Here is a 12671-nt window from a genome sequence, read left to right as displayed (position 1 = left end):
GGGAGGGTTCGGGTGCCGATGAATTTTGCGGAGAAAAGGAGGTTCTTTTATGCCCCTCTGTACAAGCCCCCCTGTCTCTTCAGTCAGCTCCTCTGATAATATTTAACCAGAACAAGCGCTTGATGTCTGAAGAGAACAAAAGGTGTTATCTAGTCAATCCCCCCTCTTAACAGTCATTAACTTGATTAGGAGTTTAAATTGTTTGACTTTGCACTTTAATTGGTCTTAACACGCACATCAGTCAAGGGTTAATTTCTGATCCAGAGGGGATGTGCGTCACTGAGCTGAAGTAGTCAGTCAGTATTTTTCTGCTGTACTTTGCATGAGGAGGAAACAAAAGCAAGAACTGAAAGTGTGATTAATGTGACCCAAATCCTTGTTCGTCTTGAACCTGTGCTCACATCCAGCTCTTTGTGACTGAACTTTGTGTTTTCTCTTCTTGACACGCTCGCTGCTTTCATCAGGCTGGAAGATTGAGTGAAGAGGAGGGGCATGTGAATCTGGGCCAGCTGATCGAAGGAATGAAGTTATTTAACTACTGTGAACATTTTGCTTTTGTCTCATTGATGCTCTTATTCAATATGTGACCATGACATCAGCAAAAACCTTTGAAGCTGAAGTATGAGGAAAATAATTTTATGATTTGAATACAAGGTAGAAATAAAAAAAAGATGTGAGCTTTATAAAGGCCTTTATGGTTTGTGTGTGATTATTAAAACAACACACATTCCCAGCTTGTCAGAACTTCTATAATTAAGAATCATTATCAAGACATACTCAATGATTTGTTTGTTTCTGGGTATCTCAGCAACCATTTCTTCTGTTTCAAGAAAACAGCCCGAAGCTTCCAATATACCCTCTGCAGTGGTCGCTTCGCTCAGAGCCTCGCTGTCGTCACACAGATGCTGTCATCCAAGGTGTAAGAAGCCGCTGCAGTATTGTCCTAAACGATAGGTGTCGCCATTTAGTCAATAGTGGAGAAAACGTGCTAACAGGGAGCATAAGAAGTTAAAACCAGGAGCCAAGACTTTGTTAAGTGTCAAGTGTTGTTTTGCAAATTTCTTTCCACAAACTCAAGCTCCTAAACATATACAACATCTCACTCTGTGTATTTGTACATCTCTGAGCTTCTGTGCAGGATTATTCTTAAAATGGTGGTAATAACTGGCATGATCTGGACTTAAAAAGGCAATATTTGCCTGTCAGTTTGTTGTAGCTTAATAATATCCTAGATTAATAAAGTTATTCAGTTATTCAGAAAGGTGTTTAGAAATGCATTGGTGGTGGCGTTTAGGAAAGACTACTGAGTGTTTTAGGCCTGAAACTGGTGTTGCAACTTCCATTGTGGGAGGTCACAGGGTGAAAGTGCAGCAGTATAAAGAAACAGGTGTGCTGCATTTTTAACCCAGGACAAAATTAGAGCACTGCTTCCGAATGCACACAGCAAGTATTTTTTTCCATTAGATCTATTCTCTTCCTGTCAATTTGAAGGAGGAATGCATAGGAGGAAATGACGGTACTGAACGTGCCAATAATAGTCATTACATGCTGTCACAGCAAAATCTCCAGTGTTAAATTAACACTTTTGACAGTGTTATATGTTTAAAAGTAACCTAGTCAGTTTTGAAGATTAACAAAGACTAACACTGAGCAGTGCTGATTTTCTAACACTGGAATATTTCTAACATTTTGAGTTATTTTCCAGTGTTAGAAAATCAGCACTGCTCAGTGTTAGTCTTTGTTAATCTTCAAAACTGACTAGGTTACTTTTAAACATATAACACTGTCAAAAGTGTTAATTTAACACTCAACAGTGTTGTATTTAACACCCAGAGGTGTGGAACCATATAGACACTCTCTAGTGTTAATTTAACACTGGAGGTGTGGTTACATTTCTAGCAAACAGTACAACAGATTATGGCGTAAGCTAAGGCGTAGGGTTTCAGATAGGTTTGTGGATAGGTTGACAAAATTTACATTACCTAGACCAAAACAGGCCACTGTGGACTTGTGGACATATGAAAACTATAACCAGTTAACCTCAGTGGTGTGTACAGAAAGTCTTAACTACAGACACCGACCCCTTGTTGATGTCTTCCATTTATTTGCTCTGCAAATTATAGTCTTTGTTTTCCTGCTCTCACTCAGGCTTATGCAGACATGACTGCTGTGTTTAAGTAACCCACAAGAACTTAGATGTAACAATTTCTTGATTGAAAGTTGTACATTTGTTTTGTGGATAAAGCTCATAAGGTAATTACATTTTATATTTGTGGTTGTGTGGGTGCAGAGAAGTCCTCAGCAAGAAAATACTGTATGTGACTCTAGTTCTTTTTGCACATCACCTAATCAAGTTCACCGCTACTAGCAAGACTGAAGTCTGTTGTGCCCATCTTGTGACATGTACCCTGTGCAGCATGAAGATAAAATATGAGTACATAGGATGGTGAGTAACCACCCACAACATGGGAATCACTCTGCTTCACTTTCATGACAGGCTTTATACATTCATTTTTTAAAGTGATGTGGTTTTAATAGTCAGCCCAGTCTTATTCCATACCCACATCAACACCATGCACCATTACATTATTAAGTAGCCTAGTGGAAGTCCAACTGGATTGTTTGTTAACAATCTTGCCTTACATAAAAAACTGTATACATTTTGTTTTTATTAACATAGGTAACATCCGACATCCTGAGCAATAATATAAACCTGCCCAGGTTAGGGCAGACGAACCAAGTGACGGCTGGACATCAGCTGTTCCCACCTGAGGAACTGGTATGGGTGCAGGAAATGGCTGGACCTTAGTCGCCCTGGGAACAGGAACAGGTGGACAGGTATGCTCGGGGATGATCACAGGAAGACGAACAGTCTTCACAGCCACAGGTTGGGAGGCATGAACAGTCTTGTTGACGACTGGTCAAACATTACAAAAAGTTTCTATAGATGAAGGCGGGACAGCACAAACAGTTTCTGGGAAAGCTGGCTCAAAAACATTGGAGAACAGATTCAAACCGACACAACTGTGGAACACAAAACTCAACCTGATCTGAAGCACTCAGATCAAATAGCCAGCTTAAAAATAGAGGATGCCTTCTAAAATGTCCTTAACATTTCAAACAGTATCAATTATTAATCATGGCAAAAGCGACTGAAACCAAGTGAAAGCATGTGGGCTGGGAAGCCATTTCAGCATTATATTATCATGTTATGGTCACGTCATTCTGTCATGTGATTAGAACTTACTGATTACTGAGCAGACAGGGCACACATACAAGGTGGGAATGACAATGGTGTGACAAAGAACAGAGGGAAACTGAGGACTTAAATAGACATGATTAAGAGACACAGCTGGGGAAGAGAAGGCACAGGTGAACAGAACCAATTAATGAGCAAGAAAGAAGCAAAACTGAAAAACAACCCACACAGGAGAAGAGACTATCAAACTATAACAGGCAACACTGAGACTGAGGCTAACACACGTGAACCTGACAGGCCAAAGTAAACACAAAGACAAAACATGGAAGAAACACAGAAACACAGACTTGGCATCGGGATCGTAGGAGGGCTGGAAAAAGAATAGCAAAGAATATGATGAATGCAAAATCAGAATAAAAACCCAAGCAAAGCAAAGGTAAAGTTTAAACTGAAAACTATAACAAAGTCAAATGGAAACTATCAAACAGAAAACAGTCCCAAATATAAAACGCAGGGTACAAAACCCAGAATCGTGACACTTAAGTTATGCTGGAATGTTGACAAACCGGTTAGAATAGGCAGTGAAAGAAAACTATCACAATGACACCTCTGCTTATTGTAAATACAACTTTACTGTGAGTGAACAGGATGGCAGCCTGGATCCTCTTGGTGTGTGCGCTCATCACTCTGCAAGGTGAGCCCTAATCTTTAACAGCTTTTTTGGTTTTGTTAGAGCTATTTTGTACAATGTTTGAGAATCCGGGTAATGATGGTTTTGTATTGAAGTGTATTGTGTAAAAAATGTAAGAGAAAGTAAAGCAAAACAAACCCTCTGCTGTCAGTATGAACTTTATGAAAACAGGAATTACAGCAATACTGCTTCACTAAACAGACGTACTGTTGGTTATCAGCGATGCTTAAACTATTTTTGTTAACCTTTTGCTTAGTAACTTAGTAACAACAAGTCTTCACTGTGTCAGAACAAACCACAATGTAACATCACAATGCAGAAAGTTTTTCATGTATTCGACAGAAATACAGTGCGGCCTGCATCAAGTCAAATTTGTTGACTTGAAATAATGAGAGTAAAATGTGATCCACTTAGCTGTATTTACAGTTACGGAAAAGTTAAGGAAAAAAAGGTAAAGTAAGGGAAAAAAGCTGTAACTCTAGTGTCCCCATGTGGCTGTTGTTACACACTTATGGCAACATTCACAAAGGTTATAATTTCTAGTGACTTCTTCTCTTATTCTTACAGGCTCAAAGGCTCAGGGTGAGCACATCACATTTCATATATACCATACAACTGTGTAAATACTCTGAATGTTCATATTCCAGTGTGACTAAAATCAAGCATGAGAAATTTTATTGCATATCACTTGACACCCAGCTGTCTTTGCTCTGTCAGATTGTGGGGTGGCACCTCTCAATACAAGAATAGTGGGTGGTCAGAATGCCCCGGCTGGGTCATGGCCCTGGCAGGTGAGCGTACACTATCAATCATCTCACATCTGTGGAGGCACCCTCATCAGTGACCAGTGGGTGCTCACAGCAGCTCACTGCATTATAACGTAAGATATACTCTTTGTTTCATTCTGTATTGCACGTTTTTACCGGAAGCCTATGTGGGAACATTGTGTTCAAATTCAGTATTTTAGAGACCAAAAAAAGCCGTCAGATTATTTATGTTGCCCAGCAGACCTCAAAGAAAACAAACATCAGTGAGAGACTCAAAAAACAAGTGAAGCATGTGAATTAAAAGTTGATTAAAATATCCTGATAGACGTGTTCACTGAGCAGTTTTAATAAAGTTAGCTGATACAAATCAATATTTGTTGGTGACAGATAACTAGCATAACTAACATACAAGTTCAACCAGTTCACTATTGCGCAGAAGGTGTTTCTTCAGTGAATAATGGTGATTCCAGCTCATCAGAACAAATATTTATGTTAATAAACTATTAAAAGAACGGCTATACAAAATCAAATTAACATATTTACGTCTGGCCTTCAGTGCTATTTGTACCTCTAAATGTTGAAATGAGTTATTTCCTGTATGTTATCTTGAATACAATGTTGCTAAGTGGCACTCGTCTTCTGGTGCTTAAACTGCTGAACAGGCAAGCAAACAATAGTAATGAACTGATGCAACAAAAAACATTTTGTGCTTTATATAGGATCTACTTTCTTTCTACAAACTTGCTGCCACAAACCATAAATGTGCAGAAGGAAGTGTTTGTCTAAGTGTGACTACAGGCTTGTTCCTGAGACAGAATGATAAGGTGTCAACACTGATAGCAGTGTTAGCTGGCGGTACCTTTTATAGATGTAATCAGTAAAAAAATTTTGTCAAGAAGTGGCTCTTTCCTTTACATCTAATCCTCAAACCTGGTGATGTTTCACTGCTTTGCTTTGACATCTGATTGATAAACAAGAATTTCACGCTTAAGATGTTTTCCTCGTAACTTGAACTTTTGCTTGTTGCACAATAGTCAACCTGTGTGATAACAATTTTGCACCATGACAGGCGTCTGCCAACGGATGAAGAAATATCCTCTTAGCATGTCTTCCTGTCGTGTCATACACAGTACATTTAAAGGTCACACATTCAGACTAGTCACCCTGACTTTAGTGAAAATAACATGCTAAGTTAAACCTGATGCTGTGAGGGTGAATTGACCTAATTAATCCAGTTCAGTAGCTTGTTGAAGCATGTATATGTACAGAATACTTTATGGCCGACTGCAAGGTGCTGTGGTCCTGTGGGTGTTAAAATCGTCACGCCTACACCACATGATCGACTGGTGGTTTGAAGTGTGTGTGCTGACATGCTGCGTTTGTTTTTTACCATACATGGAAGTGTACATTATGGACACATTTTCTCCATTTTTATCTTATCGATTCAAAGGAAACTTTGCAAAGGTTTTGTGGTTTGTTCAAAGGAAACTGTTGCAAACATGAACAATGTTTCCATGCTTTGTTTTGTTTCTTTCTTAGAGAGAAGACGCTTTCTCCTGGCAGCTCTTTCTTCTTTCTTCAGTCTTTTTTTAATTGTACCGTGATGAGCTCTAACATTTAGCACGCTACCCGGGCCTCTATACCCTGAGATCGAACCCCTTTTTTAAAGTGAACATTTGCTGGGACATCCAATCCTGGATAGATTGTGCCATCGTGTGAATGCACACCTGAATGCTCCAGACCGGCAAATTGCCAGAACATCAGAACTCCTGATGATCAGATAAGCACCTATTGCTACTGATCCTTGTAATTCCTATCCAGTCAGTGGGATGTGCTAAGTTTTACAGGACTGCGCAGAGTCCTGTAAAAAACGCTCTTTTTCCTGGGTGGACTTTGCTGTTATGTAAATACTGCTGGGTATTATGAGGCAGGAACTCACACGATCTATTTCAGTTCCTTCACGCTGTAAGTTCTGTCACAGTGTTTGATACAATGCACATACAAAAGTCATGTGGTAAAGGAAGTGAGTCTTGGTACATAAGTAGGTCAAATGCAAGGCTTTCACTCACTCACACAAGATTGTGTCATGTGTAAAATAAGTTAAATTTTTTCTTTAGACTTTTTAAACTTATTTTTTTTTGCATTTCTGTGCAATTTGCGTAATTTGATCCAACAAAGCCTCTACATTACATTTATAAAAGTGCCCTACTTTCCCTTAACATGAACCCAAGTGGGAAATCAGTTTTGACTTTTGTCTTCTGGGTGAACGTCTTGTGTCTGGCCCATTCATCCAGCAAAACCTGCACTACACTGGTCTTTTTGTTCTCTCGAAGGATTTCCTAGTCTTTCTGCCAGAAGGCAAATATCCAGGTCAACACCTAACTGAAACTTAGTGGTGGTGGCTCATTTTACTGCCTAATTAGCAACATATCTGCTTAATTAGCAGTCAGATCAGTCACCAGGAATTAATTTTGACTCAAACAGGTTCACGCAATACACTGTTTGTAATGACCCAAATAAAGGTCTCCTAATTCCTTATTTATATGCTTCAAGTCTTTCCAGTCTTGGTGATACATGAGCATACTGCAAGATAAGGGCTTTTAATTTTATGTTTTATTGCTTATTCTTACTTATGTAAAAGCATTTTTGGCTTTACTTGAAAGTCGGAGAGAAGCAGGGAAGCAGAAGGATATGCTGAAAAGTTATGCCACAGTGGGGAAGTGAGTCGTGAATGGTATCTGCTTCCATGTGATAGAAATGATTATACAATAGAGCCAATTTATTTATTTGGAGAACTGAAATTTACAGATTTACTACCATGTCTATGACAGTTTCTTACAGCCAGTATTGTGGTTGTTACTCAAAAAAGTAATCTATTAGACATTACTCATTACTTTTTAAAAAAAGCTAATGCATTACACTACTTAACTACTCCCTTGAAAAAAAAATTGTCACACTACTTGTTACATTTCTTCTGCATCGCTGCATAACAAGACCTGATATACATTTTCACATAATAACCAATATATACCTTAGGCTACATTATGCAGATAACTGAGCAACTTGGGTAACACAACTAAACACATAATTATAACTGTAACCTGATTAGTCAGTTCAGTGCAGTAATGTGCTACATTAATGTATTACAGAATGTGACCACAGTATGTTTTGCACAGCTGTAATGACGCTGTAATAAGTGGGATGCATTACTTTTTAACCTTTTACTTTGTAACTTTGCTTTGTTGTAACACACTTTGATAACACACTGTCTCAAAAATGAAGCGTTTCTTCATTTTAAACTTGCATGATACATCTACAGTCTAAAGATAGCTCAATGCACTCTACATAGATCTCATACATAGGCTTCTATAAATATAAGTCTCATGTTCAAACCAAGACGTGGCCAAGTATAGACAGTAAATAATTTAAATAACAAGTTACTGTCCCTGTGTGGGCTGGTTTTAATTATACAGTTGCAAGAAAACCAAATTTGAAAGGGATCATGCAAAGATCATGTTGTGTTGTGTTTGGATCTTTCAATTTGGGCCAAAATTGGACACTGGCACTCGAGGCCTGGAGTTCAACACCTGTGCTCTATACACAGCTGTGAAACTAGTGAAGGAGAAAAATGAGAATTAAACAGAAAAACAAAAGACAAAAACACTGAGATCTGTAGATTAACAATAAACCTGATGTGGGAAACTGGAGGATACAGGAGGCCGAAGAAATAAATAGAAACACAATAGAACCACTATATTTAACAAGGAACAAGGAAAACATGTTTACTCATATCAATTCTTACTATCCACAAAAAACTACGTTGGGCCCTATGTACCAGTGTATACATGCAAAGAAAGTACTTTTTGCACAAAATTACCACCCATATAAGCTACTTTTCTGTGTCATAACTCTGTATTAATGTGTTTGTTAGATAATTTAACTCAGTAGTGGTTATGGAAGGTCTGTGGCAGTTCTATTTGTTTGCACAACACGTACAAGTTCAGTTGGGGAAATATTGATGGTTTATATGCATAGTTAAAAGTTTTGATTACATAGGTAGAAAGTTTTTTTCACAGTTAGCTTCTGACCCTGTGGTTTGTGAAGTTAGTATAAGTCAGGGTGACCCATAAACACACTGTTTATCTAGTTCATCACTTGGGTTTGATTGACTTTGATTGGGCACAAGCTTCTGTCGTCACACCTTGTTTTTTTTTTTTTTTTGTAAATTCGCACACGTTTCTATCGGGCAGCATGGAGTTGCGGTGTTGCCGCTGTCACCATTCACCGAGAAGGTCAAGGGTTCAAATCAGGTTCAAGCCTTTCTGTGTGGAGTCTGCCTCATCTGCCTCCGTCTGTGTGGCACCTGGGTCTACTCTCAGCTCAAAAACATGCATGAAGTTAGATTAATTGGTCATTATAATTTGGCCGTACATGTGAATGGTTGTCCTGCCCACAGCGTTCCCTGCCTTTTACCCCATGACAGCTGGATTAGGCTCATGTGACTCTGAATTGGATGAGATAATGGATGTATGTTTGCACTAGTGGTTAAATACAATAAAAACCAATTGCCAACAAAATAGGTCATGACAGGTTTGAGAAAATATTCTAAATCCATGGACTGATTTCATTATTATTCATTTAATACAGAAACTCACTGAGTGCATGGACGCTCTACTTTGGGAGAGAGACTCAGGCTGGGCCTAACACTCATGAGGTGAAACAGAGTGTGTCGCAGGTCTTTGTCCACCCTAACTACAACAATTCTTACTTGAACAACGACATTGCCTTGATGAAGCTCAGCAGCCCTGTCAACTTCACTGACTACATCAGACCTATCTGCCTGGCAAGTAGCTCCAGTCAGTTCTACAACTCCACATCCTGCTGGGCCACTGGCTGGGGCAAACTCAGAGAGAATGGTGAGATTTTTATTTAATCTGTGTAGCTGGTGGAGGTGGAAGCATCATATCAGGTTTTTTCTAGTCTCGCTTTGCCACTTAAATTCGTATTTGCATGTCAACTGTCAGGGGCTGGGTCTGTGACCTAGTGTGTTTCTTATTGTCAAGCTTGTTTTGTAATGTCTCTCAATGTTTCCTGTTTTATTTTGAAAAGCCAGGATTTTTCATGTTCAATGTGTTTTGTTCGACTTCCCCCGTGGTGTCATTATGTCTATTACAGTCAGCTGTTTCTCCATGTGTTTCCACTTCCCCTGAAATGGCCCTCAAAGTGGCCCGCATGCGCAAAAGAAGACGTCACACACAACGCGTTCTTTGTTACTTCCTTTAAAAGTTGTTGCTATTAAAGTTTTTCACCCTGCAAGGTGCGCAGTTCACATATTCGCATAATACTTTTTGGTGCCTGAACTGCCAGACAGATGCACAAACTGTTTGTTGCTGACAGGAATGTCAGTTTTTTGTGGGAGTTTAGATATTGAATAATCATATCATCATTCGTGTTATCGTTTGCACATATCCATTGAAAATACTTTTGAATTCGTAAGACTGGACGAGAGTGGACTCATTTCATGTTTTGCCTTTCACAGAGACTTTGCCAGCTAATGCACCCCTCCAAGAAGTTCAGATTCCTGTTATTGGAAACAAACAGTGCAGCTGCAATTATATCCCAGCAAAAGATGCGAACATCACTCAGCAAATGATTTGTGCGGGGCAACAGAACAAAGGAGCATGCCAGGTTAAAACAAAAGCACATTGTTGTAATATGTATTCTCCCTTACAGAAAAACCCGTTTATTTATTTATTTATTTATTTATTTTTTGCAATTTCAGCCCTATAATGTAAATATAGGCTTTTTTAGTTTTGAGAATATGCTGTTTCAGTCCCCTTCTTAATGTTTGTGTTTTATCCTACTCTTTTCAGGGGGACTCAGGTGGACCCTTGCAGTGCAAACAGGGTTCCAAGTGGATCCAGGCTGGTATTACCAGTTTTGGAATACCTTGTGCTCAGGCAGGTTTCCCTGAGGTCTACGCTCGAGTGTCTGAATTCCAGACTTGGATCACAAATCAAGTAGCGGGGGCCAATGTGGGCTTTGTGAGCTTTACTTCTAGTGGCACCAACACAGACAGCAGCTTTGTGTGTCGCAGCAACAACTCCACTGGCAGCACTAACTCTGGAAATTCAGCCACGTTTGCACCTGAGCTTGGATTTTTTATCTTCTCAGTGAAAATGTTGCTAGACTGCATTTTAGTTTAACACTAAAAATATCTCCTCTTCTGCTCTTTTTGTCTTTAAAGGTGTCTTTAAAGGTACAGTGCATAAACTAGCACCCACTCATATGTATTTCTGACTGAATGAATAAAGTTTATGACGATGCATGAATTTGTTAGATGTAATGGCACACTAATCGATGTATATTTATTGCAACAAAGTGTTTTTCTATCATATAATCTCAAAAAATACTTATGTAAATTGCTAATTGGTTTTTAAAGTATTTTGATTTTAAAAAACATTATAGTCAACTATAACATAACTGCACTGTAGCTCGGGTGGATCAGCTTTTCTTTTCTTTCACTACACTCACTACATCAATATTTTTTCTTTTGTTAATTACTTTATGAATCAATTTGTGTTTTCAGCCAAACTAGAGTGCCTTGGATATGGAAACAAGCTAAAATTAAAGGTTCTAATTCTGATTTGCTGGTGTTACTGAACATTATGTACAAGACTGGAAGAGATATGCAGAAGATATATGAATATATAAATATGCTCAGTTGTGTATGTTTGGACGTAACGTACAACATCTACTAGATTTTTGGTTTTGGCTTTTTTTCTTCCTGTTATAGATTTTTAATTCAGAGGCTGCTCATGTCATTTTAAACCTTCCCAGAACTCTGAAATATGAGTTTTATTTTAGTGATCTGAGTATTTGAGGAGACAGGGAAATTGTGGGTGGGAACATTTGGGGAAGCAATTTTTAAGAGAGGTTCTGCATTGATACACTGATGGATGTGGTCGCGATGACTTCTGTCTCGGGCTTGTGAGCTGTCACCAGTTATGCTCTTTGAAACCGTACTTTATGGTCAAAGGCTTGATCTGAAACTGCAACTGATGCACCCAATGACATTTTCTTTGTCCAAGAGAACGGCTGACACCTTTAAATTTGACATGTAGCTCTTCCTGTTACGCCATGCTCCAATCTAATCAGAGAAAATGGAAATTTTAGATCAAGAAAACAATATTTTAAACTCAGGCTTCTTAAATAAACCTGGATGTATCAAGGATCGTTAAAGTGGCTTATCTCCTGTTATGTTTGATGTATGTCCTGTTACATTATTAGATACTCATCAGATACTCATAGTGCCAAATCACAACAACAATTGCCTCGTGGCACTTTATGTTGTAAGGTAAAGACCCTGCAATACTACAAAGAAAACATAGTAAACCCCAACAATCATACTGACTCCCTATGAGCCAGCGCCTTGGCGACAGTGGGAATAAAAAAACTTCCTTTATCAGGAATAAACCTCCAGGAGAACCAGGCTGAGTGAGGGGTGACGGGTAGGGAGATGAGAGGAGGACAGGACAAAGACATGCTGTGGAAGAGAGCCAGAGTTTAATAATAACTTATAATTAAATTTAGAGAGGTGTATAAAACATAGTGATTGAAAAAGGTGACTGAAGAAGAAACACTCATGGGAATCCCGCAGCAGCCTGTTGCAGCATAACTAAGGGAGGATTCAGGATCACCTTATCCAACCATAAGTATGTGCTTTTATCAAAAATGAATGTTTTAAGCCTAATCTTAAAAGCAGAGAGGGGGTCTGAAGGCTCTGCCTCCCATTCTACTTTTAAAGGTCATGAAGATAAGATGTGAGGAGCAGGATTTTAAATTCAATTCAGGATTTAACAGGGAGCCAATGAAGGGAAGCCAGTATAGGAGAAAGATGATGTCTCTTTGTAGTCCCCGTCAGTACTCGTGCTGGAGCATTTGGGATCAACAACTCCAAGATGTTTGTAACCTGCACTAAAGCTGCTTCTTTACTGTGACGAGCTCTGAAACC

At 38.9% G+C, this 12671-nt stretch overlaps 1 protein-coding gene across 1 annotated transcript; it reads left to right on the top strand.

The window, feature by feature from the left end:
- Positions 1-3839: 3839 nt before the first annotated feature.
- LOC147323259 (chymotrypsin-like protease CTRL-1) lies at positions 3840-11870 on the top strand. Its single transcript, XM_086304765.1, has 6 exons — positions 3840-3893; positions 4458-4472; positions 4608-4770; positions 9305-9573; positions 10197-10345; positions 10531-11870. Exons 1-6 carry the CDS (start codon positions 3848-3850, stop codon positions 10861-10863), a joined length of 975 nt encoding a protein of 324 aa, XP_086160891.1. The 5' UTR covers positions 3840-3847; the 3' UTR covers positions 10864-11870.
- Positions 11871-12671: the final 801 nt, after the last annotated feature.

Source organism: Aulonocara sp. 'chitande type north' Nkhata Bay, linkage group LG8 (genome assembly GCF_057382095.1).
Source record: "Aulonocara sp. 'chitande type north' Nkhata Bay isolate Kocher_YH1m ecotype deep benthic linkage group LG8, A_spYH_male_GT1.1, whole genome shotgun sequence".
NCBI lineage: Eukaryota > Metazoa > Chordata > Actinopteri > Cichliformes > Cichlidae > Aulonocara > Aulonocara sp. 'chitande type north' Nkhata Bay.
The sequence above is the reverse complement of the archived record's forward strand: the minus strand, read 5'-3'. Positions and strand labels throughout refer to the sequence as shown.